Source organism: Notamacropus eugenii, chromosome 1 (genome assembly GCF_028372415.1).
Source record: "Notamacropus eugenii isolate mMacEug1 chromosome 1, mMacEug1.pri_v2, whole genome shotgun sequence".
Lineage (NCBI taxonomy): Eukaryota > Metazoa > Chordata > Mammalia > Diprotodontia > Macropodidae > Notamacropus > Notamacropus eugenii.
This window is the reverse complement of record NC_092872.1, coordinates 484,334,525-484,351,235: the sequence shown is the minus strand read 5'-3', so window position 1 is coordinate 484,351,235 and position 16,711 is coordinate 484,334,525. Positions and strand designations below refer to the sequence as shown.

Sequence of the window (16,711 nt, the reverse complement as noted above, 5' to 3'; positions counted from 1 at the left end):
CCTTTCCCTTGATAGAGCATCCCAGGAGAGGAGAGCAGGTGCTACTTACTCACAGGTTGTGTTTGTCCTTCATTCCCAAAGAGGAGGATCATGACATCAAGATGATGACATGACTTGCAGTTGACTTTGAGTGAGGGAGGGCTGTGCAAGTTCACCAACCTCACTTCTCTAGAGCCATCTGGGTCCAGTGGCCTGATGTTTCCATCAGGACGAATGGAGATAGCCCAGGATGCCATGTGAGACCCTGGCCCTTTTAGGCTAATGTCCTATCACATTTTCATTTTGAGTGAGATATACCCATTGAATGAATAGGCATCTTTAAGTAGCCACTCAGGATGACTTCTTTAATCCAAAAAAAAATCAGACTGGGAGGGGAAGACCCCCCCAGGGTTCCTGGGTAAAAGAGAAGCAGTTGGTATTTCATATTTACATAATTTACTTAAATAAAGAAACAGTCATAGTAGACATCTCCCTGGGAGAACCCAGAACCCTAACATATTAACTAACAAAAGGCATACAGGAACATAGGCTTTTAGAATTCAAAGTACCATAGGTGTCATGTAGTCCCACCTCTCATCAAATGTAAGCATCCTTTCCTAGTGTTCCTAACAGCTGATCTTCCTGTCTCTGAATGCTAGTGTTTCGTGATGCAGGCAACTTGTCATACTATTGGACAGCTCCAGTTAGTGTTTTCTTACACTGGTCAGAAATCTGCCTATGACTCTATGATTTTACTCTTGGGATGTTTCTATAAGAATGTCCCTAATTTGGCCTTTTTGGAGCGAGACAGAAATCAATTCCTCTTTCTATGTACAATTCCTTTTTATAGTAAGTAACAGACATCACACTTCCCTTTAGTTTCCTCTGTATTTTTTTTTTCAGGCTAAACATTCCAAGCCAAAAAAAAAAGAAGAAAGATCCACTTAATTGGTCTCTAGTTTTGAGACTGTACTCCATGTCCCATTTGAAAATGGAATCATTTTTGCTTATTTCCAGACCATTTGCACATTTCTTTTGCTCTAAAATTTGTCAAAGATCACATCTGCAAGTTCTAGCACCCTGAGGGTATGATTTGGTTGGGGCTAGAACTAGAACCTTGGGTTCCTTTGAATCTCTATAAATAATGTTCTCACTATCTCATTACCTGACTTACGCTACAGTTCTTTTTCCATGTTGTTTATTCTCTCTGTCCTTTATATTTTAAAAATCATCCTGTACCATATTCCAGTATAGATTACAAATGAAATATGTGACCTTAATATTAAAGCCCATACTAAAAAAAAAAATCTTAGAAGAAAGCAAATCGTATACCTCTCATAGCTGTCAGTAGGATATGTGTTCTTAACCAAACCAGGAATAGAGGCAGTGCAGAAGATAAAATGGATAGCTGATTATATGAAACTGAAAAGATTCTAAAAACCATTTTCCTTACTGTACAGTGTAGCAGCAAATTAAGAATCAAGTAATTCTCTTTCTAGTTCACCTGTCTAGCTGTACCCAGTGGTCCTTGTTATTCCTGATGTGAACTCTGTGATGAAAAGAGGATTTCTTGGTGAAAAGAAGATCCAGACATAAGCAGTTAGGATGACCTCTAATGATAATTCCTTCTAGGTTAACTTAACTCCATCAGTGCTGGTCCCTTTCTGAAGTTCCTCTAGGTATTCTATGAAAAGACTTCTTACCATATTTTTAAAATGCATTTTTATTGATATCTTTTATTTGTTTACATCATCACTTCCCCCTAGTATCCTTCCCCCTCCATCCCTGGAAAGACATCCCACGTGACAAATGTATATTTTAAAGAAAAGAGATAAAAATCAGCACAACTGATCAGGATTTTTTTTTTTAAGTCTGTAAAATATGTGCCGTATATGACACTTGTGAAATTCCCATCTCTGCAACAGGGGGGGATGTGGAGGGATCTCCCTGTATCTTTTTGAATCATGCTCATTTTTTTATAATTTGGCAGCATTTACTTTTAACCTTTGCATATGTGTGGTTCTTTCCATTTGCATTGTTTACATTGTTATATCATTGTGTGTCCTGTTTTCTTGACTCTTGTTTTCTTTGTCCTGCATCATTTCATGTAGATCTTTCCATGCTTCTCTGTATTCATCACATTTGTCATTTCTTATAGACCAGAAATAGTCCATTTTATTCATATACCACAATTTGTTTAGCCTTTCCCCAATCAATAGGTATTAATTTTGTTTTAATTCAATTTTATTTTTAGTTCTGAATTTTCTCCCTCCCCTCTCCCTCTTCCCTGCTTTTGAGAAGGCAAAAAAAAACAAAATCTATTACAAATATATATTAATACAAAAGAAATTTTCAAATTAGCCATGTTCCCCAGAAGAGAAAGAGAAGAAATCTGCATTCTGAGTCTATCAGCTCTCTCTCTGGAATTGTGGCTAGTATGTTTTATCATAAGTCCTTTGGAATTTTGCTTGGTTGTTATGTTGGTCAGAGTTCCTTTCAAAGGTGATTATCTTGACAATGTCACTGTTACTGTGTAAGTTGTTCTCCTGTTTCTGCTTATTTCATTTTACATTGATTCATACAAGTCTTCCTAGATTTTTCCGAAACCATCCCTGTCATCATTTCTTAGCACACGATAGTATTCTGTTGCATTTGTGTACTATAACTTGTTCAACCGTTCCACAGTTGACAGATATCCTGTTAAGTTTCCAATCCAATTAAGTTTCCAGAAAGAGCTGCTACAAATATTTTTGTGTATATGGAGCCTTTTCTTCAGTCTTTGATTTCTTTAGGATATAGATTAGTAGTATTGCTGGATCAAAGGGTATGCATAGTTTATTAGCTTTTTGGGCATAGTTCCAAATTGCTTTTCAGAATAGTTAAACAGTGCCTTAGTATACCTGTTTTCCTACATCCTCTTCAACATTTGTCATTTTCCTTTTTTATCAACTTACCCAGTCTGATGGTGCTACCTCAGAGTTCCTTTAATTTTCATTTCTCTATTAGTGTGTTTAGGGCATGTTTTTCAGTGGCTATTGATAAGTTGGATTTTTCTTCCTCTTTGATCATTTAGTGATTGAGGAGTGGCACTTATTCTCAGAAATTTTATTCAATTCTTTTATATATCTTAGAAATGAGACTTTTGTCAGAGAAACTTGCTGTAGTTTCCCTCCCCCCTCTATTTCCTTCTAATTTTAGCTGCATGAGTTTTATTTACAAAATTGCATTTATATAATCAAATTTACCCTTTTTACCTCCCACAAATTTCTTGATTTCTTGTTTCATCTTAAACTCTTCTCCTGTCCATATCTCTGACCACTAATTTCTTTCATGCTCTATTAATTTCCTTATTATATCACCCTTCATATCTAAATCATATACCTATTTTGGTCTTATCTTGGTATATGGTGCATTGGTCTCTACCTAGTTTCTGCCATACTGTTCACCAGGTTGTCCAGCAGTTTTTGTTAAATAGTGAGTTCTTGTTCCAAAAGCTGGGATTTGGGGACTTATCAGACAGTAGATTACTGTACTCATTTGGCTTCTGCTTATTGTGTAACCTAATCTATTCTACTGATTAATCTATCAGCCTTTGACAATTACAATTTGGTAGCAGAGTTTGAGATCTGGTACTACTAGGCCCTCTTCTTTCTCATTTTTTTATTGATTCCTTTGATCTTCTCAACCTTTTGTTCCTCCATATAAATTGTTAATTTTTTCTAGATGTGTAAAATAATTCTTTGGTAGTGTGATTGTAGTGGCACTGAATTGACAAGTTAATTAGGTAGTATAGTCATGTTTATTGATTCAGCCTATCTATGAGCTATTAATATTTCTCAATGTAGCTCTGTATTTATGTGAAGAGTGTTTTGTAATCTTGTTCAGAAAGTTCCTCTGTGTGTGTGTTGGCAGATAAACTCCTAAGTATTTTAAACTGCCTGTAGTTATTTTAAATGGAATTTCTTTTTCTCTATGTCTTCCTTCTGGGCTTTGTTGGTAATATACAGAAATAGTGATGATTTATGTGGGCTTATTTTATATCCTGTAATTTTGTTAAAGTTGTTCATTACTTCAAATAGCTTTTTTGTTGACTTTCCAGGGATCACTAAATAAACTATCATATCATCGATGGTTTCGTTTCTTTGCCTGTATGTACTTTGCTTCCTATTCTTTGCTGTGACAAAAAGTACTGCTATAAGTATTAGGTGTGTATGAGGAATTTCTTCTTACCAGTGGTCTTCTTGGGCTATAAACCCAATGTGGATCTCTGGTCAAAGGGCATGGACATTTTCGTCACTGTATCTACAGAACTCCAAATTGCTTTTCATAATTGTTGTACTGATTCACAACTACACCATCTTTTGTCATTTTTGCCAGTTTTCTGCATGTGAGGTAAAACATCAAGATTGTTTTGATTTGTTTTTCTCTTATTATTAGTAAGTGGAGTTTCCTTTCATGTGGTTATTAATAGTTTGCACTTTTTTTGTTGAGAACTGTTTGTTTATATCTTTTGACCACTTTCTGCTGAGACATGACTGGTTTCATTACAGTATTAGTAGTTTTGAGGGATGACTACAAAGTAATGCACTGGATTTTTCTTTTAAATGAAAATACCTATGCTTAGATATCTAAATGGATATTTTCCTTCAGAATAGTTACCTTGAAAACTGTATCATTTTTTCTAGTAATGCTGCCATCACCCAAAACATTTTTAGAGTTCTTTTCTAGATATATTCACATATTTATCCTCATTTATGGCAAACTTTTATGCTTTGAGGGTAGATTTGGTTTTTGGAAATGGCCAAAAGGCATTAGGAGCCAAGTCTGGCTCTGGTTGTTTTTTTGGTTTTTTTTAATAATGTGACTATAAACGAATAATACTGACTTTTCTCATCTGGTAGCCTAGGTATGTATAACCCTTTCTATGAAGGTGTTACAACAGTGTTTTTTAGTACAATTGAAATGATTCCAATAACTATGATTTTCCAATGTAACTGTTTTGAAGAATAATATTCATTTAAATACACATGCTGGAATGGAATGTTTGTTATAAAAATCAGTCATAGTACTTTATGGCCATTTCATATGAATATTACAATGATGAGAGTATAGTGCTTGGAGAACAACACTCATTTGAGTTTGAAAATCAGTCACTGATTTATACTTAAATCCCCTACCACCTGATACAGGTTTTATTTAACATGAATTGACTGTAACATTTTTTAAACTCTTCATTAATGTCTCATTGAATATAGTACTTAAAACAATTAAAAGATAGAGAGGAAGGTCTTCATCATGCTGAGTAGACTCCCTGTGGAAGATCTATGCAAAGCACCCAGTTACTGTCAGAGAGAGCACTAGACTTGGAGTCAGTCCCAGACTGACGTCCCTTATCTGCCATTTAGCACCTGTGTGGCCTTGGACAAATCGTCTGACATCTCAGGGCTGCAGTTTGCTCACCTGTAAAATGAGAGGGTTGAACTGGGGACTCCTGAGGTCCCTTCCAGCTCTACATCTGTGTTTATGGTTCTATGAAAAAAACAGATATAAACAAATGACCAGAGGCTGAGAAAGCATGGAGGAGTTTGTACTGGTGGAGGGAGCCAGCACCCAGTTAGCTTGGTGTACTGTAAAATACATCCAGAGTGATCTGAATCCAGACTCTCTTAAACTTTGGTTGTATGCACCATTTGGAACCTAGAGACACTGATATCCCTTTGAATTTAATATAGAATTGACTTGGAATTATAAGCTTTCATATAATAACAGTAGTCAACATTTATACAGTAATTTAAGGTTTGCAAAGCATTTGCAAATATTATCCTGAGAGGTAGGTGCTACTATTATCCCCTTTTTACAGAAGAGGATACTAAGGCAGATAGGGATTAAAGGATTAAATGACTAAACTGAAATTTTATTCCTCTTTAGAAATCATAGACTACCTCTATGAGACCAGCCGCCCATTACTGGAACAGAGGCTAAAGAGGAAGCTAGAGAAGGAAGGCACAACGGTCCAGGAGCCTGAGGTGCCAAGGCAGTCGTTTCGATTCAAGGACATCTTTTTTTGTGAAAGTGAGAGTGAAGAAGAAGATAGACAAGAAAGCAGCTAAACTAGGGTCACACCCAAGTTTCTTTTTTATGTTTTTTAATTTATTGCACCGCTCATACAGTCTTTTTCAAAATTGTCATCAGAATTGTGAAGAATGGATAATGGCCAGAGAAGGGTGGGAGGAGGGGTTGTCTGTTTAATTCTGCCTTTAACATCATTAGAATTTCGAAGTAGAAGAGACATTTAAAGTGTCTCCTAATTCTCTCATTTTACAGGTGGAGAAACTGGGGCTCCAAGAGGTAAGGTAACATTACTGAGGCAATATAATGAAGCTTTGTAACCAGGCTTAATTTCCTCATGTGTAAAAAGAGAATAAGAATACTTGCACTCCCTACCTCCCAGAGTTGTTGTTGAGAACATACTTTGTAAACTTGTCCATTGTTAGCTTTATAAAATGATTTTTTACCTATTGTTTGGTGTCTTTATTTCATTCTGATAAAGTGCCTTTTTACTAAAAAGTCTTGTTTAGATTATTAAATAGTTTGATATATTTGTATCTTAGGTTATCATGAAAATACTTTTTGTATTGTTTTAAATTAGATATCTCTCACAAATGGAATGTGACCAGTTTCTACTGCTAACAAGTTGAACAATATCTTCAGTTTTTTTCAAATGTATAGATGGTTCCTTGTACGTTTCATTATAGTTAATGAAACAAATATAAAATCTATTAGATCAAGATTTTTAATCTTGTAATGAAAGTGCATGTGTGCTTGATATAAGGAGAACTGTTAGAGATTATTTCATTTGCTTCTTTGTGTACTTCCTTATGTACCTTTATAGGGTTCTATAAATATGTCTCTATACATACACACACACATACACATACATCCTTGAAGGGCAGTAATTTAAATATTAGAAAATCACACATTCTGAGAATTGGAATGGACTTCAGCGGCCATTTAATCCAATTCATACATCTCTCCTCCCCAGCTTCGGCTGGCAGTACCTCACCAGGGTGCCTCCAAGGAAACAGCCATTCTTCCAATGCCCCCTCCACCCTATTCTTACCCCTATAGGAGAAATTCCAAAATCCCAGGCCCTCTCTGTTCCTTCTGCCTACTGCCTACTTCCTGAGGCTGCTCACACTGGAGAGTCCGGGGCTCATGAACTTACCCTTGTGGGTAAGATTGAGAACCACTAGACTGTTCTCTGTGATCTGCTACTTGCCAGTTTGAACCGACTGAATTGTGTACAAAGGGGAGTAATATATAATAAGGTTGGAAAATGGGATTGGAACCAGGTGGTGAAAAGTGATTAGCAGCAGACCTTCTGCATGTACATTACCTAATTTCCACCCACTTTCTGCATATAGAATTTCATACTGAGTAAACCATATCCCATTCTCCACGACACCCACAGGCATCAATCCACCCCATCTTCCTGAATGCTGTCCCTGTGTACATCTGGCTTCCTATATATATGATAGGGCAACCTACCTATTCAGGTTTTACTCTTCTTGGATTGCCTCCTTTTAATTTTCCAGCACACAGATGGCTCTGATCTTACCGATCAGAGGAGTATTTCCTCCAGTAATGCATATACATCTTCACCTCTTTACAAAGTACTTTGCTAGTTGTTGGCAAAGCATATACATAATATTTTCTACCTTCTAAGGGCTTATACTGGGTCAGTGGGGAAGGAAGGGTCAAGAGACAACATTCAATACAACACAATTTAAGGGCTCAGCCACCAATAAGAGAACTCAGAACAAGCTTCCTATAGGAAGTAGTATCTGAATTAAGATTTGAAGGAAGCTATGGATTCTAAGAGACACACAAGTGAGGAGAATGTGCATTCCAAGTCTGTTCAGTGCCACAGAGCTGGAAGGTGGAATGCTATGTTGAATGACCAGTTTAGGTGGAATAGAGAATTTGTGAAGCAGATTCATATCCAGAAAGGGAGGCAGGAGTTTTTATGACATGGAATTGTTCTTCTATTAGCATTCTGTTAAGTGTTCTTCAAGGTTTGGTCTTTTAAGTCTGCCTAACTCTTTTCATCTTAAAAAAAACCCAGTACTATAAGAAGCTTAGCAAGTACAATAACAACAGAAAAGCACGTAGAATATGGTCTAAAGTCTGCAAATGATTGGCGGGGAGGGGATGTGGAGGGGAAGCATTAAGGGAAGAGGAAGAAAGTAAGTATCTATTAAATGCCTACTATGTACCAGGTCCTGTGCTAAGCTTTTTACTGATAATTCATTGATCATCGCAGCCACCCTGGGAGGTAGATGCTGTTCTCCCCAGTGTAGCTGAAGAAATTGAGGCAGACAGATGTTAAGTAATTTGCCTAGAGTCACACAGGTATTAAGTGTCTGAGACTACATTTGAACTCAAGTCTTCCATCTCTATAGATGATATTTTATCTCCCAACTTCTTTCACTGTCATGAACTCACTCTCCAAAAGCTACAGAAGCCCTCAGACAACAGTTTCCTTTTTTTTTTTTTAAACAAAAACAACAGAAAATTTAATAAGTACAGGCAAAGAAACTGACCCTCCTCTCCTAAGCCAGTACCTATTTGTCTAAGCACTTTATTATCCCAAATGGCTCATCTGAGTTACGGAACCAGAGAGGTTATAATCCTACTCCCTCCCTAATGATAACCCACTCAGTTTCTAATAACTGTATATACCCACAGATGTCACATATGAGACATTTCTAGATATTTTGGAAAGAAATATCCAAAAAATTTCAAAATGAAAAAGTTTCTCCTTGTCCTATATTTGGAGGCAAAAGTCTCCAAATGGATGATTACCTGTAAATCAATAGCTGCACAAATGAGGAAAAAAAGATAAAACTCATACTCAAGGTTTATATATCTCAATGAAATTTATTATTGAATATAATAAATCCCAGCTAGAGAGAAGAGGGATGTTGTGGTTCTCCAAGTCTATTTCCAGTTTGGGGATGGTAATATGGCAAATCCATTGAAAGCTTACCATTCTTTTATGCAGGAAAAATCCCATCTCTGACATGTGTTAGGGATGTTCCCTTACTTTTAAGAGTCTCCAGGATGGTGAATATACCATGATGTGTCTCTCCAATCCCTCTGGTCACCTGCAATTTTAATTCTCCAAAGATCATGTGTAACGCATAAATTCATTTAGAACATTCTGACCTCACTCAGTATGCCTGCAATCTGACTCTTAACTAATCTTATTCCTTTCTAGACATTGAAGGACTGTTTATGATGTCAGCTACCCAGGAGGACTGGCCACCCCTCCAGGAATCAGACCTGTCAAGGATGTTTTGATAACAGCTTCTTTCCCACCAATCATACATTGTTTGCACAGGCAAAATGCCTTCTTGGTTAGAAGGAACTACTAAAAGTCCTGAGCTATCTTCAGGAGTGTTGTCGTCGTCATTTCCCCCCCCTGCCCCATGGGTACAGATGCGTTAAGACCTTCTCATTGGGACTCTGGAGGCTGACCTGGGACTCCCCAGTCACATGATCCAGATGTATATAATTTCCCTGTTGGTGCTGATCAATTGTGGTAATATTGGATACTTATTGATTATGACATACCTATTGAGACCTAGTAATTGTGGCATAACTATTGAGATCTACTGATGGTGACAACTATTGGAACTTACTGATTGAGACCTTTATCATCATCATCATCATCATTATTATTATTAAATATTAGTACTATATATGTATATATATATACATATATATATATACACATATCTCAAACTTGAGACTCATTTCTGAACCAATCTGAACTAAAACTAAATTAAGCTGCAACAAATAGGGTTGCTTCGCAATACACCATGGTATTTTACTATTATATTGTGAGCTACAAAATTTCCAATCAGCAAAAGTGGGCAATTGAGATATGACCAATGATCAACTTTATTTAGGGAGACCAACGATCCCTAAGCAATTAAGATCCAAGACCTTCCTCATGGCCAAGGGTGCTCACTGCTTGAGAGTGGTCAGTATTTATACATATTGAGTACACTAAAAATAGAATGAGCTAGTACAATTTCATGATCAGTTAACATAACAAGTAAGGAAAACTCTATCACTGGTTTTGGGGAATGCACATTAATTTTTTGTGAGCAGATTTTTATATCATTAATTCCAGGTTACTAACTGAAGATTTTTCTCAGTAAAGGCAATCCACTTGCCATCTCAGCAGAGATTCTCACAGGAAATCAAACATCTGGTGTTTTGGTCAGTGGTATCCTCAGAAATAAGGAAGTGGTAGGCAAAAGGAAACAGTGACAATGATTTATAGGACTGAGGGGTCTTGACGCTTCAATGACAATCTCTAGGGTTAATGTAATGTAATTCTGTGTAACAGTCATATGATATTATAATCTACAATGATATCACTAATGTATTAATATCACTAATACATAAGAGGGTATTTGGTCCTAGCATATATAACTCTTAATCTAATAATATACCTATTAATCTAAACTCTGTTCTTCACATCAATCACTGATCCCATAAAATCACCATGAACTGAATACTGATTCAATTGAGTACGTGTATCAAAATTTTCTTGAAAGTATATAAACAAATGGATGCCCATTGATTGCATAATGGCTAAAAAAAAAACCAACTATGGTATGTGAATATAATAGAATATTATTGTGCAATAAAAAATGCCAAATATGAAGAATTCAGTGAATTGTGGGGATATTTGTAAGAACAGGTGCAGAACAGAGAATATGTATATGCAGTGACTACAATGTAAATGAAAAATCACTAAACGGAAGTTGAATTTTGAATAATGGAAAAACTAGTATAGTTTCAGAAGAAGATAATGAAATATAACTAGCCTCAAAATACAGGTAGCCAGGCGGCACAGTAGATAGAGCCCAGAGCTGAAGTCAAGAAGACTGGAGTTTAAATCTGACCTCAGACACTCAGTAGTGCCAAGTCACTTACCAGGGCAAGTCACTTAATGTCTGTCTGCCTTGGTTTCTTCAACTATAAAACAGGGATAACAGTATGTACTTTGCAAGGTTGTTGTGAGGATCAAATAATATTTGTAAAAAGCTTAGCACAGTGCTTGGCATATAGTAGGTACTACATAAATGCTTATTCCCTCCCTATCCCCTACCCCCTTCATAATGGAGAGGTAGGGAATTACTGGAATATGCCTTGTCAGATATTTCTGTTAAATAATCAATAAGCACTTATTAAGCATCTACTATATGCCAAACACTGGGACTAAGAAGAAAGACTAAAGACAATCCCTGCCCTCAAGGAGCTCACAATCTAATTGTTTTTCTTTGGTACAATGGTGGGGTTCTGTAGGAATGAGGAAATGGTTGTGATGTGAAGACAAAAGACATAAAACCAAAGCCAATGAAGTGTGTAGAGCAAGCCAAATGACATCTGTAATCGCTAACAAGTAATTGACCTCATTCTCAACATAGAAAAATACCGTGACTGAAGAATACCTACTGTCCAAACTATAATGCACAGTTGTATGGACAAGCCCTAGATTTAGTTCATCAGCACATTTTTCACACTTTAAAAGCTGGACAATGGACAAGGCCTAGAATTAAATAGACAATTTTCATAAACGCACACACACACTTACCCTCTTATAACAATTTAGTAACCGTGGCAAAAAAGGAAATGAGGCTAGTCTATCTGACATGACCTCTTTTTGATGAAACTATGGGGGTTCTTTATAATTATTCCTTCCCTTTCTAGATGTTCACTAACTATCTTTTAATGATTTATTCTAGAATTTCCCCTTAAGAGAGTTAATTTCACTGGTCTATAGTTTGCAGACTTAATTTTCTTTGCTTTTTGGGAAAAGACATTTACTGTTGTCTATGGTGCTTCTAGCATTTTTCATAATCATTTAAGCTATTCATAATCTGACTCCAGCCTACCTTTCCAGACTAATTACATATTGTAAGAAACAAGTGGCTTCCCAAGACCTCCATGTGGCCATTTGTGAATTCGGGAAGAAGTTTTATTTAATGTTCTTGCTGCAAGAATGGGTGATAAGCACCAATGCAGTGCAAAAACACAATCTCTTACTTTCCTGTCCTGAATGCAAATCCCTCCTCTGGTTCCCTGTTGATTGAGTACTGCAGGATTTACAGCCTATCCCAAATGCCTAATCCACACCCACACACACATACATGTGAGTCTCTGCCCCTGTTTACATTTCCTATTCCCCACATTTCAAGCCCTAAATACTTTCTAGAACAATTCCAACTCAGGATGTCTGCATCATTCAGATTTATGATCTCCATATGAATTTTCTCAATTGATAAGAAAGTTGACAAAAGTGTCACTGAAAATACAACTCAGGATACCTGTGTTTCCCTTACTATGAACATAACCTAACATAGATAAGAAAAGTCCCATGACTCAAGATAGTATCTTGGGTTAAGGTGCCTCATCCTTCATAGAGCTTCAAAGGAAGAGACATTCTCTGGGTTTAGTCAGAAAACAAAGAAATATCTGTTCTGTAGGCAGAAGCAGCATCCCCAACTACATTTTATACATCCAGTTTATTTCCTGTACTAGCTGTAAATAACCAATAAGTGAGAGAATTTCAGACATATATAACTCCTTGGGTTTCACAAATTACGTGTAACATGATTTTTGAGAAAATGAAAGTTTAATCATTTCTCACAATATCACTCCCCTTCACACATCCTGTGGTTTAGCCAAATAGATCTACTCCCTGTTCTTGCCACACAACACTCTTAGCTCCTTTCTCTCTGCCTTTGTATCTTTCATACCTGCAGTGTACTTCCATCCCTCCACAACCTCTTAGAAAAATCATGTCAAACTCCAAGAAAAGGGGAGGCTGCTAAACTGCACACATGAACCTCTGCAGGCCAGATATTGATTTAATTTTAAAATGTGATATTACCTATGTTTTATTATATTTTATTTATTTTGTTAAATATTTCTCAGTTACATTTTATTCCAGTTTGGGCAACACTTGGAAGAAACCCTAGCTTCCTCATAGTTCACCTCAAGTTCCTTCTCTGATGCCCCCAATTGTTAATGTTTCTCCCACCAAATTATTTTTTATTCATTTTGTATTTATAAATGTTCATTTTTCCCCCACTCTAGAATGCAAGCTAACATGTCTAGAGTCTCCATTGAAATAAGGAACTGTTTTGTTTTTTGCCTTTGTATTGCCAGTACTTTCAAAGTGCCTGAAACATAATACAGACGTAATAAATGTTTGTCAGTTGAATAATTGACACGTAGAAGTATTCAAATACGTGTATAAAATAGAACAGCAGTAAAAGCAAAACAAAACTCAAAAACACAATAATACAAAAAAGTGATGACAAATAATTGCACTTATAACCCTAAGCTTGTTATAGGTTGTTAAAAGAAGCAAAAAGTATAATAACTTTAAAGTACTGACACATTTAATTTAGACACAGCAGATACTACCCCACAAACACCCAAACAAACCCCACAACAAAAAGGACAGTTTAGCAAAAGTGCTGACTGAATGATTATGGCTGACCTATAGAACTAATCATTTCCACTTTTGAGGTTTCCTGCTTATTAGAAGAAAGGAAGTCTAGGTCCAACCTTGGAATTTAGTCACTGCCTTGAATCTTTGAAGTCTTCCAAATAAAACTGTTTAGCCCTTTGTAGTTACTGTTCAACTTTCATTTTCAAATAGGATCAATGACTTCACAGGATGACATCTCAACTTTTAGGATGGACTGGATCAAAGGGAGGCAGAGCTGCACAAAACCTTTCTTCAGCCTCACTCTCTCTTCCACAGTCATCAAAGTTTAGTGACCAGACAAAAGTCAAGATGACTGGCAATTGCCTAAGACCCAGGGGACGACCTTGGAGTCTCTGAGGTCCCACCAGGCTCTAAGCACTGCACAGCACATCCTTTCGTCGCCTTTATGGCACGTTTTCATCTGGCCATTCCACTGAAGGAAGTCTTCATATGCTCAGGATACAGAACACTCACTGAAGATTTTTAGAAAAATATTGCTGAATTAACGTCAGAAGTTGTAGCACACACAGGGGCCACACCCTGGTAAAACTGGCTTGGCAGATGGGCTAAACCAGGTTGTGGATAACTGAAAGGCTTCAAACCTGTTTATACCTTTCACAACAAAAAAAAAGAATGTGTGCTTTAACTTTGGTAGTCTGGTGCCAAGCATTGTCCATTGTATCTGACTTGTGTTGTTAGCCCGTAATCTTGTATAGGCTGTTGAAGCGAGGTGGCACAGTGGATAGAGCACTGGGCTTGAAATCAGGAACACTCATGTTCATGAGGTCAAATTTGATCTCAGACATTTATTAGCTGTATGACCCTGGGCAAGCCACTTAACCCTGTTTACCTAAGTTCCTTATCTGTAATATGAACTGGAGAAGGAAAGGGCAAACCACTGTAGTGTCTCTGCCAAGACAACACCAGATGGGATCATGAAGAATCAGACATGACTGAAGAATAACAATATTGTCTTTATTTACATTGTTGTCCTTGGTTGATGTTATTTTAATTCTTGATTAGTTCTTGGTTTACTGGGGTGTAACCGCTGTGCATGTTACAGCTTCTTGGAGCCACAGGCAGAGTTAGGTGGAACAGGTGGACACCAGAGGTGGAAAGCAGCCCTCACTCCAGAGGTACTAGTCTTCCCTGAACACATGCCACACCCCAAGCATTCACATTCTCCTTCAGAGAGAAGCCCTCTGATGGGCTGGCCATGTTGTTCGAATATAAAACGTAAGCTTACTGTTTTACGGAGAACTCACGCAGGGCAAGCATTCACATGATGGTCAGAAGAAATGATACAAAGACACTCTCAATGTCTTGCTTAAGAACTTTGAAATTGATTGTGTGACATGCGAGAGATTGCCACTGATGACGGCTGGAGAGATAGGGGTACAAGAACTCCAAGACCAGAGTTCCCTGTGTGGGCCATCTGGAGACGAATTCACACACTCAAGCATTCTTGAGGTCAAGGTAAAGATTTATTACACTTTTCAGTGGTCAAGAGTTCTTAGGGAACCTGCAACCTTAGAGAGGTACAGGAAAAGTTTCTATAGTAAAACATGTGCCAAATATGCTAACTAGGTGATTCAGGGCTGGATTAAGCTGTGGTTAAAGAGTGGTTAGTTCTTAAAGGAAAATGTACTTTTAGTATCTACTGTTCAGATCTCACTCTCAAGTATTTTACCCAGAAGGAGAAAGTGAGGCTGGTGACCTTGCACAGCCCTCACTCACTCAAAACAAAGTCAAGTGCAAGTCATGTCTTCATTGCTGTGATGTCATGATCTTCTTTGAAAACGAAGGACAAACACAACCTGTAAGTAGACCGAGCTGCCTGAGTGGGGTCTCAGCTATCTGGTTAACCCAGCTCATCCTCTCCTTTCTGTCTCCCTTTCCTCTTCCTTCTCCTCTCCAAAGGAAGGTAAATTTGGATGGTCCAAGGATGCCCAGTTAACTTGGGGTTTACTGGCCAGATGTCTTTCTTTTTTTCTTTCCTTCTTTCTCTCTTTCTTTCTGTCTTTCTTCCCATTTCCAAAACCTTAAGCCCAGTGTACTCTGAAGCTTATAGGTTGGACAACAATAGGTCCCTGCCCAATCTCCTCTTAATGGCTGGCTTAGAGTGATTATCAGTAGTAACAATTTCTCTTTCCCTCCCAGCTCAATTTAGTTATTTTTTTTTTTTGCTCATTAAAGGGGCCATTCCCTGACTACTTTTTAAAGAGGCCTATTCACTGAATGGGCATTACCTCCCTCTAAGTGAGCACCTGAAAAGGTCTAGCCTAAAAAGGCCAAGCTCTCTCAATGCATTCTGGGCTATCTCCATTCATCCTGATGAATATCTGGTCACTGGATCCAGGTGGCTCAGGAGGAGAAAGTGAGGCTGGTGACCTTGCCAGCCCTCCCTCACTCAAAACAAAGTCAAGTGTAAGTCATGTCATCCTTTCTCTGATGTCATGGTCTTCAAATATGAAGGATGAACACAACAACAACCAACAATTTTACCCAGAGTTCTTTGGGAAATAGCCCGGGGCTGGGGGGCTACATGGAAGAGTGGTTTTAGGACTGAAACATGACTAAGTCAACTAATGGTCAGGACTAAGTAACACCAGGCTGTTCTCATCAATGTCTTGTTAGACAAGATAAATGTCAGGGAATATATGTATATCTAAGTCTAGGATAAATATGATTGGTCAGTGAGTAGTAAATGTTATTATGACACAGCCTGTTCAGCCAGTACACAGCTGGTTCAGACTAATAAGTTCTATAGGTGCAGCTGGCAACTATATCAGGAAAAGAAATAAAAGTTTTGCTAGGGCAGGTTGTATCTTTGGGCTAGGGAGAAAATGCCTGGGATAGTGTTTTGAGGCTAGGTAGAAATGTGATTTTTAGAGAGAAATGTGATTTTAGAATTGGGGTCCAAGAAGCACCCCATCAGCACAGGACCGCTCAGCATGGTGTGCCCACATCAGTGAAGGTTCTATGCTCTATGAGCTAAGCAGAAATGAAACAGCACAAAGGAAACACAGGATATGCAAATTTAGACTATCCACTCAAATGTTCACACAGACTATGTGTGCCCAACCTGTGGCTTGTATTGGTCTGACATTGAAATTTGACTCTAGCACAGTGGTGTCATTTTGGTCCTCTTCA

The 16,711-nt window shown here is 37.6% G+C and overlaps 1 protein-coding gene across 5 annotated transcripts in view; it reads left to right on the top strand.

The window, feature by feature from the left end:
* TTF1 (transcription termination factor 1) overlaps positions 1 to 6,498 on the top strand; it is a 38,744-nt gene extending 32,246 nt beyond the window's left edge. For all 5 annotated transcript variants that reach the window (XR_011972241.1, XM_072632782.1, XM_072632784.1 and 2 more), the window contains one exon: positions 5,908 to 6,498. Coding sequence is in view for 4 of the 5 variants with exons in the window: in XM_072632782.1 (XP_072488883.1) it covers positions 5,908 to 6,089 (182 nt within the window). In the remaining variant the exon portion in view is untranslated. The remainder of the gene's footprint in view (positions 1 to 5,907) is intronic.
* The last annotated feature ends 10,213 nt before the right edge of the window (positions 6,499 to 16,711 follow it).